Source organism: Apodemus sylvaticus, chromosome 14 (assembly GCF_947179515.1).
Source record: "Apodemus sylvaticus chromosome 14, mApoSyl1.1, whole genome shotgun sequence".
In the NCBI taxonomy this organism is placed as follows: domain Eukaryota; kingdom Metazoa; phylum Chordata; class Mammalia; order Rodentia; family Muridae; genus Apodemus; species Apodemus sylvaticus.
In genome coordinates, this window is record NC_067485.1 from 15,945,669 (window position 1) to 15,961,063 (window position 15,395).

Genomic DNA, 15,395 nt, shown 5'->3' on the forward strand with positions numbered 1-15,395 from the left:
TCTTCTTCTCTTGTGTGCACTTTGCATCTTGGTTGAAGATTGGTATGCTGTAGGTGTGTGAGTTTTATTTCACTGTCTCTAGTCTCGTTCCTCTGTCTACTGTTTTGATGACCATTGTCTTAGAGTTACGATTGCTGTGACAAGACACCATGACCAAAGAACTTGGGAAGGAAAGAGTTTGTTTCACTCATGGTTCACATAACAGTTCATTATCAAAAGCAGCGGTGGCAGGAACTCACTCAGAGCAGGAACCTAGAGGCAGGAGCTATGGAGGGGTGCTGCTTACTGGCTTGCTCCTCATGGCTTGCTCAGCCTGCTTTCTTATAGAACCAGGACCACCAGCCCAGGAATGGCCCCACCCACCGTGGGATGGGCTTTCTGCACAATCAATCAATTAAGAAAATGCTCTACAGACTTGCCTACAGCAAGTCTGATATTATGAAGGTATGAAGAAAATGCTCTACAGACTTGCCTACAGCAAGCCTGATATTATGAAGGTATTTTCTTAATTGAGGTTCCCTCCTAATTGATGACTCTAGCTTGTGTCAAGTTGACACAAAACTAGCCAGTACAACTATAGCTTTGCAGTCTGTTTTGAAGTAATCAGATACAGTGATGTTTACAGCTGTTTTCACTAATGATGAGTTTGTTTTCTGGCTTTTTTGTTGTTGTTCTATATGAATTTTAGGATGTTTTTCCATGGGAATATGACTGATATTTTCATATGGACTGCATTGAGTCTAAAGATTTCCGAGGGCAGTGTAAATATTTAATAGAAAATTTCTTTCCCTTCTACAAACAAGGGACGCCTTTCAGCTTGTACGTGCCTTCTTCCCTTCTTTTCCCATAAACATTTTATTCTTTCCAATGTAGAGAACTTCCATCTCTTTAATTAACCTATCTTTGGGGATGTTATTTTTGGTAAGTGTTATAAATGTCTTTGCTTTCTTGAGCTCTTTTTCAGGTAACTTGTTATGGGTGTGTAGACAAGATATTGATTTGATTGCATTGATTTTGTATCCTGCCGTTTGTCTGAATTTTTATCACTATTAATTACTCTTTATTATTCTACTAGGTGTACGTGCGCGCGCGCGCGCGCACACACACACACACACACACACACACACACACACACACGCACTCAGACAGTGACAGTTTGATTCCTCCCGTTTTCATTCCAATGCAGTTTATTTCTTTGACGTACTGATTGTTCTGGCTGGGACTTCCATCTCTGTGTTGAACACCAGTGGTAAAAATGCACATCTTTACCAAGTCCCAGATTGTAGTGGGAATGTGTTCACCTCTTGACACTTGACATGATATTGGCCACAAGCTTTAAGAGGCTTCTCTCTTAATCTCTTCCTCTTGAGATGAAGTTCCACATATTCGTGAATGATTGTTTCTTTATATTTTCTTTGAGAAAATTCCAACACCAGTGTGTTTCTAGCATCATTTTCATTCATTCATTCATTCATTCATTCATTCATTCATTTTTATGACATTGGAGGTTGAACCTAGGGCCTCACTTAGCCTAAGCAAGTGTTCTATCCCCAAGCTACATCCCCAGCTCCCTTTCTATTTATTCTTTGGAGACAGGTTTGCACTAAGTTACACAGGCTGGTCTTACACTCACTGTGTTCCCCTGGCAGGCCTTGGGCTTGTGATCCTCCTGCCTCAGTCTCTGGGCTAGCTTGGATTCTGATCATAAGAGTGCTGACAGTGTTCTTAGATCTCTACTGCATTGCTTTCTGTGACAGCTCTTCTATTTTGGACCTATATTAATGTCACCACAATGGTGGTGGTGGTGTTTCCACCGTCCCAGGACACCAGTGATCTTGGCATCCACCACAGCCCTGGGTAGTGGACTGTGTTCGTCTAACTTTTTGACATTGGTCTTGGGTTTCACATATCTCTGCAATGTGGTTGTGGTTTCTGAGGGGACTTTGATAATGATGGTTATCACATTAGTATGTGACATTTGGCCAGTTAGTCACAGGAGCAACATTGGGTTATGTGGTCATTAACTCTGTGGTAGTTTGTAAAATGTACTTCTAAATAAAATGGCGATGCCAATAGGTTTTAGGAAAGTTAAACATTACCAATCAATCTGCATGTTCAGGGTGCTTTACTCATGGGTGAGAGTTATGAGTGTGTGTGGAAGCATGTGCACAGATGTGTGTGTGTGCATGTGTGTGTGTGCATGTGTGAGTGTGCATGTGTGCATGTGTGTGTACTTATTCCTGCATGTTTGTATGTATCTGCAGGTGTGTGTGTGTGTGCATGTGTGTGTACTTATTCCTGCATGTTTGTATGTATCTGCAGGTGTGTGTGTGTGTGCATGTGTGTGTACTTATTCCTGCATGTTTGTATGTATCTGCAGGTGTGTGTGTGTGTGCATGTGTGTGTACTTATTCCTGCATGTTTGTATGTATCTGCAGGTGTGTGTGTGTGTGTGCATGTGTGTGTACTTATTCCTGCATGTTTGTATGTATCTGCAGGTGTGTGTGTGTGTGTGCATGTGTGTGTACTTATTCCTGCATGTTTGTATGTATCTGCAGGTGTGTGTATGTGTGTGTGCATGTGTGTGTGTGTGTACTTATTCCTGCATGTTTGTATGTATCTGCAGGTGTGTGTGTGTGTGTGTGTGTGTACTTATTCCTGCATGTTTGTATGTATCTGCAGGTGTGTGTGTGTGTGTGTAGGCTAGTTGTTGATTTTGAGTGTCTTCCTCAGTCACTCTCTACCCCATGTTTTTTTTAAAGAATTATTTATTTATTTTATGTATACGAGTGCTCTGTTTTCATGCATACCTGAAGAAGGCATCAGATCCCATTACAGATGGTTGTGGGCCACCACAGGCTTGCTGGGAATTGAACTCAGGACCTCTGGAAGAGCAGCCAGTGCTCTTAACTGCTGAGCCATCTCTCCAGCCCACTCCAGCGCACTTTTTGAGAGAAGGTCATTGAACCTGAAGCTCACAACTCCAACTACACTGGCTGCCCAGCAAGCTCCAGGGATCCGCCATCTGCCGTCCAGAAGTGGGATTAGATGTATGCACAAGCACACAGCAATCATGTTTGGCTTATTTTACATGGGTCTAGGGGACCAAACTCAGGTCCTCATACTTAGAAGGCAATCAGTCACTTTAATGACTGAGCTGTCTCCATATCCCTGAGAATTATGGCTCTAATAGAGATCTGATGATACATCTGCAGTGGCGGGCTAAGGGAGAAGAATCTGGTCATTGACCTTAGAACTCACGTGACTCAGAGGGTTCAGCTGGTGACATGCTGTAACCTTGACATTGGCAGTGGTGGGTCAATACCCTTGACACAGGTGCTGATAGATTTCTGTAACCTTGCCAGTGATGTCTGTGCAGTGGAGGGAGCACCAGTCACATCTGCGGCTGCAGAGACTCAGTTTTGAGAAGTGGGTCAAGTGTTACATAAAGTTACATAACAATAGATGACAAAGCCAGACCTAAGTTTGGGTTTTCTGCATAATGCAAACAAACCCCTTTCTGCACCACTCTCTAAGGCTCATTCAATCTAAATTTAAAGGCATCTGTGTCTTCTAGCTTTCCCAGGGCTTACAGGACCAGGGCTGCCACCCTAACTGGGACTTTAGTCACAATGACTGTCCACTTGTGCATGCTCATGGGTGAGATGGACCAAAGGCACACACTCCAACCTGTGCATTTGAACTTCAGGAAACTTGTGGTAAACAGTAAAGAGGGTTTTCTGCTAAACTGAAGTGCTCTATAGCTTACTCCAAACCCCATAGATATATTTACTAAATAATAAAGGTGCCCTGATTAATTTCATGCCAACATTACACAAGTTAGAGACATTTGGGAAGAGGGACTCTAAATTGAGAAAATGCCTCCAGAAGATGGGCTTGTACGAAAGTCTGTAGGGCATTTTCTTAATTAGTGATTGATGAGTGAGGGTCCAGCCCATTGTGGGTGGAGTCCCCCCTGGGCAGGTGATACTGGGGTAGATAAGAAAGCAGGCTGGGCAAGCCATGGAAATAAGCCAGTAAATTCTTGACTCCAGGTTTCTGCCTGTTTGAGTTCTTGCCATTACTTTCCTCAGTGATCTGGAACTGTCAGCTGAAGTAAACCTCCTCCTCCCCAGCCTGCTTTTGGTCATGGTGTTTTATCAAAGCAGTAGAAACCGAATGAAGACAGAAGGTTAATGTTAGTGAAAGTGTTGGTTGTATAGTGTCCAGATTCTTTCTTTAAAAAAAAAAAATTCAAGAACCTTCCAAAGTTTGGTACAGACCTAGTTCAGATTGGGGGTGGGGTGGGGTGGCAATCCCATTGAAAACATGTTTTAATAATATTAACATAAACATTTACAATTTCCACACCTTACAGTGTATAAGGTATACTTTAATAAAAACGTTGAGAACTGTACATGTAAAGACAGCGGCAATGCTAACAGGTTTGATAGAAGTCAAGGTTCTTTCTCAGCACTCAAGATGTTTCCGATAGAGGCAGGTTTAGGTTTAGGGTTTTAGGGGTTCTCATAGAGACATAATCACACCCAGAATTACATTAGAAATTATTTATTCTGTGTCACACACACACACACACACACACACACACACACACACACAGAGACACACACAGAGACACACACAGCCCATAGCGGTGTGCACATGGAAGTCAGAGGACAGCTTGTAGGAGTTGTATCTCTCCTTCTACTATCCCTCAGATGTGAGTCTCAGGGATTAAACTCAGGGCACGAGGCTTGGCAGCAGACACCTGTAACCACTAAGTAATCCTACCATCCCTATTCACATTGAATTTAAAGGTACACTGTGACATAAGAATTGTATATTGCTTCCCCAGCCCCCTCCACCATTAGGACATTTCTGTTCTTCTCAGTTCCCAGGGCTCATAATCTATTTCTTCCCCTTACAGTACTTGGGATGCATCGAAGTTCTGCGCTCAATGAGGTCTCTTGACTTCAGTACAAGGACTCAGGTTACCAGGTAAGCTCTCTTCAAAGTAGATGCCTGTGACTTCATCTCTGAAAGGAAAGAGCTCAAAAGTTTAGAGCTTAGGAAATTTCTAGAAGAAAGCCCACCCCTTCCAATACCAGAGGCTGGTGATGGAGTCAGGACTGTGTTAGAATATAGGTGTATCTGTCCATGTGTGCAGAGATACGTCTCTTGTTGGATCACCATGACGGGCGCCTGACCCTTCTGGGATATTTTTATAATTAAGTAGTAAATGATCATAATTAAGGGGTAACTGTGTGTTCCTGTTTGTTTCCCTAGTGTAGGAACCACTAATGTAAGGTCGATACTAAAATCACCAAACTTCATTCTTTCTGAAAAATGAAAACCAAGATATCCAGAGTGAATTTCCAAAGTGCTTAGAGAGAACAAATTTCACAAGGTTAGAGGTGGAAATGTTCATGGGAGAAGATCATTTAGGAAGTAGATTGACTTTTTCAAATAGTTTATTTCCAATTTATATTTTAGGTTGTATACAAGAATATTGAGTATCATTATGATGTTTTATTTTATTAATATTTTAGTATAAAATACTGGATTTCATTATGCTTTCACATACATGTGTTATGTGTACTATGTTCACATGCACATCCCATCACTCCCTTCCAACTTGTCCCCCTCTGTCCCCAAATACTCTTTCTACTTTAATGCTGCATATATTTAAATCTTTATTCTACAAATGAGTGAAAACATGTGATCTTTGTTTCCTTTCCATGGTATAGTCCCCCCTTTCTACTTTTAACACACACACACACACACACACACACACACACACACACACACACCACTTCTGTTAATCTGGCTTATTATTTCACTTAACACAATGATCTCTGGTTCCATATATGTTTTTCCTACAAATGACTATCATTTAAAATATTTTACATGTGTTTCCTACATTTTAAACTTCTCATGAGCCATGAGTGAAGCACTTTTCAATGAAACATTATAGCTAAATATAGTTTCCAATAGAGTCAAGGTTTTTTTAAAATGCTGACTGCCCAGCATGCTGCAGAAGGCAGCAGAGGCTGTGACGTAGCAGCACTCGTGTGTTGCGGGCGTCTCTATTGTGTTGGTTGTTGTGAAATTGCTCAGACAACTTCCTCAGAAAGTGACCCATGATTATTTCATCCAGGTCACTGTATTGTGCTTCTCTGAGTCAGGAAACCATGTTTGAAGGTTTAAGTCATCATGTGTCGTCATTACCTGTTATGTCTGGACCTCTGCCCTAAGTACTGTTGTACGTAATGCCTGCTCCTCTTCACGAGAAGTCCATGGTCAAGCACTGATGTTTCTCTTCTCCCTAAAGCAACTCAAGACACTTGGTGGGAACATATCAAAACCAATGACCTAAACCAAAGGACTCTATCTCCACCCAGTTCATGAAAAGACAAAGGAATTGTGTTCAGAAGTGAGAGTTTCTAAAAGAAAAGTCTGTTTCTCAGACCACTTACTCATTCACTGGGACAACAGACCACTAAAGAGGCTTTTCAGGGAAGGGTGAGAGAGGTGGAGTGAGCTTCTCTCGCAGGCTAGGGTTCTTACTAGGGCTTGGGAGGGGGTTGGTCATGTGACTGGGGACTTTTCAGAAGAGTTGGAATATGGGTTAGGGCAGATGGTGTTGATGGTTAAACCAGGAGGGGCAAGAACAGTATTTTTGGTGATTTGACGATCTGGGGGGAAATGTAATTATGGAAAGGAGACACCATTGAGTCTGGTTTCTCCTTCCTGAGTCTTAGAGACAGAAGATAAGATGGCTGTCTTTATAAGAGTTGCCATGAAGAGACACCATGACCATGGCAACTCTTATAAAAGAAAGCATTCATTGGGATTCATATTTTCAGAGATTTAGTCCATTCTTGTCATGGTGGGAAGCATGGCAGTAGACAGGTAGACATGGTACTGGAGAAAGAGCTGAGAGTTCTACATCCAGATGCACAGGCGGCAGGAAGAGAGAGACCAAGCTTGGCTTGAATGTTTGAAACCCCAAAGCCCACCCCAAGGAACACACCTTCCCCATCAAGGCCACACCTATCATAACAATACTACATCTATCTTCTAATCCCTCTCAGGCAGTGCTATGCCCTAATGCCCAAGAATTCAAGTATATGAGCCTATATTGGGGGAACATTCCTATTCAGACCACCACAGTGGCCATTTTGACTTTCTCTCATTGGAAAAGCATAGTGCAGAATGATCCCACTGGCTAGGGATATGGGATCTGTATAGTATGTTCACATTCATCTGTGTGATGGCCACCTTTAAAGTCTAGTACAATCATTTCTATTGGGTTTCCTCTTTGGATTTCAGAGGCACTTTTGTTCCACTGATGTAGTTATTAAATTCTGCCACTGGTTGTGCAGCTGAGGAATGTGAGCTGTCTGCTCTGCCCAGGTGCCCTGTGCTGAGGAGCCAGATGACATACAAATGGCTGAGGGTCATTTAAGGGACTACCACCCTGCTCCTCTGGGGTAGTGGTAGGGGGAGCAGGTTGGGAGCCACAAGTAAATACTTACAGATTCCGTTAAGGTGAGGACTTTCTTCTTAGGGACCTGTGGGTGGAATCCAAGTGGGCAGAAGCACTCACACCATAGAAGAAAGCAGGTGACCAGCACTGGTGGATATGCCTTTCTCCAGTCCCATGGTGTGAAAATGCTTCAGCGCACTAGGGCAAGGGGAATGTCAGTCATAGGTTCAGAAAAGGTGGTGTTACATGTTGATTGCAGCAGCATTGCCTTGAGTTTCATTAGATGTTTGAAAGCTATGTCGTTTATCTCTGTGATGCCCTCTATCTCTGTGTGATCTCTATTATGTAACAGGTTTCTTATTGAAGTTTGTTCCTGGAGCATACTCACACAAAAATAATCATTTGATACATTAGCAATAAAAAGGAGTTGTTTGCTTCCAAAGGAATGCTCATGCTTTGTAGATTCACCATAGGGTAGAGCTTTAAAAATATATTTTTAATAGAAATAGGATTATGTCACTTTCTTCTCTCTTTTTTTCCCTTAAGCCCTTCCCACCTGCTTCCCTTCTGGTGTGGAGCTTTTAAGGCCTTACTAGTAACTATGTTAGTGGTACCTGCTTATCTAATTAAATACTTCCTGCATAATTTATATAGCAAAAATATTCTTGAAAGGTTGCAGGGAATTTAGCATGGTCAGATTATAGAGACACTAGGTGAACTTATTTCTAAAAGTATTTCAGCTATGATATTTAATTAAGTCCATTTTGTAAGCAAATAACCTCCATGCACCTGCTTGCTACACTTTAAAATACAACTTAAACATTTTACCCATATATTATTTTGAGGCACTGACAGTGGTGTCATGAACCTTTTTCAAGGTAGGTTTAGTTTCATTCTATTCCTAGAGAGCTATCTCCAATCTGAAAATAGAAAATGTGCATGTGCGCATTAGAATTGGGCATTTCTAATTCTTCCCCTACTGTCCCAGCCTACTCTGGCCACTTACTGGGAAACTCACATGGCTGGTTGGATTTATCTTCTCTGCTACTGCAGCCCCTTCTCCCTTTTGGTGTCCTCTGGATTCTCTCTCTGCATCCTACCCATGCAACTTTCAGTGTCCCACCCCAAGCTCAGCCATTGGCTACTGGCAACTTTATTGATAAATTAGAAATCAATTGAGAACAAGGACCTTCAGCATCAGTAAACACAGATTACCAGATTAAATCAAAGAATCAGAACTACCCTCTACACTTCTAGACATAAAATGGCTCAATGGCTGTCAAAACAACCTTACATTTCTGTTACCTTAGTTTAGAGGGATAGGTGATATATGCACTCTAATCACTGCCTATTCTGCTGAGAAGATGACCTGGGTGTAGGATCCAACTCTGCCAGGTCAATTTTTACCTGAAATATTCAGCTTGGTCTGAATTTGAACACATAGTTAAGATGGGACCAGAATATTATTTTATAGATTCTACAGGACAAAGCCTGGTCACAGGAGCATCTGTTGGAGTTTATTCAGTCTTAATGCCAAGATTTATTCATCACAGTGGTCACAGGACTGTAAGTGAGCATCCCTAGTAAGAAAGACACTAAGGCTTCAGCAGGTATCGCTTCCCCAGGATCCCTGTGCTGATGGGATGTACAGAGGAGGTGAGGCCCTCAGTACTTGTAGGAGCTGGTGGGTGATTCTGCAGAGGAAACTGCTTCTCATAAGGCTCCTTCTTAGCAGACTCAGAGAGCACAAGTCATCCCCTAAAGATAGCCTTCTCCAACCTGGTTTTGGAATAGGTCATGTGTACCCCACCTTCCGCATCTATGGAAGGAGAGTGCATTTTGTAATGTCAGAGGTAACACAGAAACCCCACTGTGGGGGACAGCAAAATTTTATTGTTCTAAGATTCAAAGTTAGCTCAGCAAGCTGATGGCCTTACTTCCCTCTAATCCCATAACTGTAATATGATCTCTGCCTACTTTGTGGCCCCCAAAAGGCTCAAAGACCAAAGACAGGGATCAGGACTGATGTGAACTGGTCCCCAATTGAAGGCCTCTGGACCTTTATTTGTGTAAGGCTGTTGGGTTTCTACACTGGCTACTGTGACACAAGACTGATTTCAGAGTTGCAATCTGTACTACTGGAATTGCTTAATAGTATTTCCTGGGCCAGGGGGCCTGCCCTCATCTGATGAAGACTCCCGGGCAGGAGCTTCGGAGTTGGTATGGAATGGTATGGCTGTGAGTCTGTAAGTGGACAAGAGATGGTGTGTTAACCTCTGTTACTGGAAGTCCCCCAAGGCCAGATTTTTGGACAGTGGAAAGTTATGAATATCTACACAGTACAATTAAAATCCTGAGTCCTCAGAAAGATGGCTCATCCCCAGAAAATTACAAAGGCTCTTCTGATGCTTAATATTGAATAGCACCTTCAGTTATCAACCAGAAGTCACACCCTAGTTGCACAAGATGCTAAGGGTGTCTGGTCAGGCCCTAAGTCAGATCCATGGGACAACATATTGAGAAGCAGAAGCAAGGACCTCCCTTCCTCTCATTCCTCTTGCACATCCGTGGGGAGATGGTTCTTTTTCTTTGTCAAATCAATGGGATTTGGATCACCATGGAAACACATCTCTGGAGGAGTCAATGAGAATGTTTCCAGATAGATTTAACTGAGCAGGGACGACTTACCTTGAATGAGGGCAGTGCTATTCCCAGACTGAATAAAAAACGAAATGGGGTTGATTGGCATTCATCTCTCTCTGCTTCTCAACTGTGGATGTGACATGACCAGCTGTTGCGTGCTCCGGTTGCCGTGCCATCTTCACCACAATAGACTGTACCCCTTCTTAAGCCCAACCATAAGCCAAAACAAACCCTGCCCCCCTAGAGCTGTTCCTACTTATGTGTATGGTCATAGCAATGATACAAGCTCTCTCCTTAAGAGTAATCACAGAAGTCACAGAGGGATTTCTGGTCACGAAGAATCCTGTTCAACTCACTGCAATGCTGGGATGAATCTGGTAACTGACCAGTTCGCCTCCTTTTCAGTCCTGTGGGCTTGGACCCTCAGCCAAGTGTGGCTTGCTGGAGTCTTGGATGAGTTGCAGGTGACCCATAAGATACTGTTCAGAGTCCAACATGAGCTTGCAAGTCTAAACTCTGGAAAGGGAAACAATTTGGTGTATTTTAGGTTCTTTGCATCCTTTATTTGAATAGGCTCACAGACCCCTGTGAGTTCTGGAGCTTTGCATGTGGCCATCAGCATATCCCACAAGGGCTTTGTGGCTGCCCTGCACTGTTTTTAGAGCGGGAAGATTCTGTTCTGCTAATAGCTGTGAAAGGAAAGCATCTTTCTTCCCTTTCTCTCTGTCCTTGCTCAGGGTTGGGATCAGAAGTTCCTCTGGGTGCTAACGTCTGTGGGTGTTTAAAGTGATGTGCCTGAGCATGGTACATGTAGCAGTGGCACACACAGACACATGGTCTGTCATGAGTGTGGGATCTGGTGACAAGCTGGAACATGGAATCTTTTCATGCAAGAGGCTTGACTTAGAAAGTAGGGGTGTGAACACATGGCGTTTATCTGAAGGAGAGTTACACCATTGCTAGCTATAGGCTTTGAACTTTGCTGTTCATCACCAAAGGAAGTCAAGACAGGAACCCAAGCAGGTCAGGAAGCAGGAGCTGATGCAGAGGCCATGGAGGGATGTTCCTTACTGGCTTGTTTTCCCTGGCTTGCTCAGCCTGCAAGATATATCTAGGAAGCGGAGGCCTGAAGGGTGTTCTTGATTAGGGCAGTTCTGTGTGTGCTGGGGTGTTGCCTCTTCTGCCTGCCTCTTTACGAGCATGGCCTCCGCATTGCTATCCAGTGTGTATGGTCTCCTAGCACCTGCCCCTGTGTGGGTGTGGTCTCTTCACATCTGGCTCCATGGGGATAATTTCTCTCCAGCTGAAGGAGGACCTCTTGAACCAGACCCCAGCATGGTGCCTCGACTCCATCTTCCAAGATTTTACCTGGAAAACTCAGTCACTGGCTTCTTACATTCTCTAACTCCAGGTAAAACTCTTACTCATGGCCTTCAGACCTGTGAGTCTCAGCGTCCTGATCCCCACCCTCTACTCCAACAGCACCGCGGGTTTTAAGAAAGGGAACATTTACTAACAGGTGGCGTGTTTTGTTTACAGTGGGTAGGAGTAACCTATGAGGAGTAGGTTTGTGTGTGGAAGATGAAGGAAAGGGAGAGAGGTGGGCGCTGAACACCTTTTATCCAGGCCTCCTGGTGGTTATTTTCTCCGGGAGGTGAATGGCACCAGTTCTATTAAGTGTGCAGAAACTATTATTCCAGGGGCTTCATGTCCCTGGAGATGTGGTCACCTTAACTGGATTAGGGTGACTTTCTCATTCGAGAAACACCAGGTGAGGTAATACTAGGGAGTCTTGCCTTCATAAACCGACCACACAAAACATGTTGTCTCAGCCAGGGTTTCTATTCCTGTACAAACATCGTGACCAAGAAGCAAGTTGGGGAGGAAAGGGTTTATTCTGCTTACACTTCCACATTGCTGTTCATCGCCAAAGGAAGTCAAGACAGGAACCCAAGCAGGTCAGGAAGCAGGAGCTGATGCAGAGGCCATGGAGGGATGTTCCTTACTGGCTTGCTTCCCTTGGATTGCTCAGCCTGCTCTTTTATAGAACCCAGGACTACCAGCCCATGGATGGTACCACCCACAAGGGGCCCTCCCACCCTTGATCACCAGTTGAGAAAATGTCCCACAGCTGGATCTCATGGAGGCATTTCCTCAAGGAAGGCTCCTTTCTCTGTGATATCTCCAGCCTTCATCATGTTGACACAAACCAGTCAGTACATATGTTATGCTCCATACTTGGCCACCTATCATGGTGCAGCTGATGAAGGTGACCCCTATCCACCTGCTCCCTTAGCACTGAGAAGGGGACATATCACTATTTCACCCTTACAAGTGGGCTAATCAATTCTTGTATCCCAAATTTCCCTTCTCGCTACAAAACAAACAGCTCCCGTGTTGATTTCAGTTAGCTGCGCCAGAGAAAGGAGCGAGTCTATTTTTATAGCTAGCTCCTCTGAAGCTGGGCATGTCTTGGAATGAGGAGAGAGAGAACGCCAGTGTGAATTGGCCCTCTCTGCCCCCCGTAAATTCAGGCAGCTCAGAATAGCTGTCTCTGGATTTGAGCCCTACCTGCTCATTCTCAATGTGCTCGTAAAACATGCTTCTGGTTTGACTGCCTCACCCCACCCCCAATGAGGGCAAGAGGAGGCAGGATGGACTTAGTGTCTCCATGTTGGGGGGGGGTGGCTTTTCAAAAGTCACCTGTGCATGTGTTCACTCTGCCTTTAAAATGAAACTCAGGCGGCATTGGAATGCCCGCCTTTGGCTGCTGGAATAATTGTGTGCTCTGGTTTCTCATCTAACAGTATTTGTGTTTAAGTGTGTGCCAAGTGCAGAAGGTGTAGTGGAGGCCCTTGGTGGCCTAGAGTTCAGGGCGATGGGCTATCTATGCACTAATGAAGGTGAGGGGCTGTTGATTTGGATGTGGAAGAGGGTCCCCCTTGATGGAGTTGAGTCCAGGAGCACTTCTCCAAAGAGGGAGCAGCAAACACTGGTAAGTTTCTCCTCCAGTCTCATTGAAGAGGGTAGCACGGTGACAATTGTTTGGATGTGGCTGAATGAGGCAGGCTTACTCGCTGGACCACACACTGGATATGCGTGATTGTGCAAACACGTTCTGGGCAGAACTTCTAATTGGTACCCAGTGAGGATGTGGGTCAGCTCCAGAGACCATGGTACACTGAACCCACCCTGCCCCAAGCCTCGATGTTAGGGTATGAGAGCAGCCCTGGGGCACAGGGACCTGGGCTCTGTCCTGGAGAACAGGGTTCTTACCCTGTTCTGATGTTGTGTTCAGTCCCTTGACCATGATTAGGATACCAGATTCTTCTCACTTATAAAAGTTAGGCAAGATATTTCTGTGTGTCAGTGACTGGGACAGCCATGGCTGATAGTAAGGTGTTCCTTTGATTAGACCTCAGGTGCATGTGTTTTAATATGCATATTCCCTTCAGTCACCAATAGATAAGGTATAGGGAGGCTCTTAGACAGCAGCCACATGGAAGCTGAGTTCTATATGACGTATAGGCAGCTAGGCAGACAAGAGGCTCCTTTTCCCAGCAATCCCTTCTGCTTATATAACCTTGGGTGGGGGTGAGGAATCTTGAGTCTTGTAAGTTTTGTTTACTTCCTGAGCTTATGAGTCTCCCACCTCCAGAGCAAACAATTCTAAAACGTGCATGGGTGGGTGGAAGGCAGATCCCTGGAATGGCATGGGTGTTGGAAACCGGCTGAACTTGAGTGACTAAGGCAAGAAGAGAAAGGGTGAAGCCCATCGGAGCAGCTGGTTAGAACTTGAAGGTTGTGTCCGCAGCTGGGTCTGTCCTGTTCTCTTGGCAGTAATGTGAATAGTCTCTGACATATACTCCTGACAGCATGGATTGCTCCCAGGCCATCTCTACCATATGGACTGAAATTCCTGGTTGCCATGATCCTACATAAGCGTTTTTTTCCCCTTAAGCTGTTTTGGGGAGGTATTTGTCATAGTGACATGGTGTCTACCACACCAGATATCAAAGAAATGCCTCTAGATTGATTCATTGTTTATTTATCGACTGCCCAGGAAGGTGTCTCTGCCTCCTGGCAGAACTTTCTGCTTGAGGAAGGCATTTTGAGGTAGAAAGGCCACATTCTAGGCTGGGGAAATGGGAGGAGGATGTTCTCCCCAGGACATTTTGCTTTGGGGGCATGCAAACTTTATTTAAGTATAACAAAACACCAGAAGCAACTAGCTTACACAGAGAAAAGGCTTATTTTTTCCTCACAGTCTTGAAGTTTTACTTCATGATTGACTGGCCTCTTGACATAGTGGTTCATTATGGTCAAAGCAGATGGCATTGCAAGACCAGTTACATCTTGATCTAAGACAAAGAGAAGAGAGGAGTGGAGGGGAGGAGAGGGGAGGGGAGGGGAGGGGAGGGGAGGGGAGGGGAGAGGAGAGAACAAGATTCCACAGTCCCTTCAAGGACATGCTCCCACTGGCCTTTGAGGCCTCCACTGTGAGGCTTGCCTCCTAATGATTGACACCAGCTTGGATGGAACCAAGTTGAGAACCAAGCACAGGGCCTTTGGCGGGGACAGGGAAAAACTTCAGGATGCAAACTGCAGCAGTGGGTTGGAGTCAGGATGTTCCAAAGAGAACCTCTGCCTTAGCTTCAGATGATGACAAGGAACCAAGGGACTCCATCTTCCCCTTGCTGAGGACACCCGGAAGATCTGACCTTTGGGTCTAGCCTGAGAAGGAATTGGGGGGTATGGAAGTAACTCAGTGAGCAAAACTACTCATTTCACAAGCCTGGTGAGTGGGGTTTGGATCCCCAGAACCCAGATAAACAGGGATGTGGTGGTAAGCAATGCCTGCACTTCTCCAGCCACATGGGAAACAAAGGCGAGAGAATCTCCTCAGAGTGCAGAGTGCTTCAGAGATAATGTGGAAAGCGAGAACTGACTCCCAGTAGTTGTTCTAAGCAAGAACTAACTCCCAGTAGTTGTTCTCTGATCTCCACACATGCACTGGGGCATGTGTGTTCCTACACACGTGTGTCACACACACACACACACACACACACACACACACACACACACACACACACACACACACAAAACTGGTAGTGGATAAATAAATGGAAGGTACTCAGAAACTTTCAAAAGGTCATAGAACACTGGCCCCTCCCAGAAGGGAGAGGCTAAATTACATTCCTCAGGCCACTGGGTGGTCCCTGCAGCTAGAAAAGGCCCAGAGTCTGAGGCTACCTACCTCACC

General features: G+C 44.6%; 1 protein-coding gene across 2 annotated transcripts in view; it reads left to right on the forward strand.

Annotated features, from left to right (window-relative positions):
* The window catches only part of Shc3 (SHC adaptor protein 3), a 126,037-nt gene that overhangs the window by 39,503 nt on the left and 71,139 nt on the right, over window positions 1–15,395 (forward strand). For both annotated transcript variants that reach the window (XM_052156969.1, XM_052156968.1), the window contains exon 2: window positions 4,928–4,998. In XM_052156969.1, coding sequence (XP_052012929.1) covers window positions 4,928–4,998 — 71 coding nt within the window. The remainder of the gene's footprint in view (window positions 1–4,927; window positions 4,999–15,395) is intronic.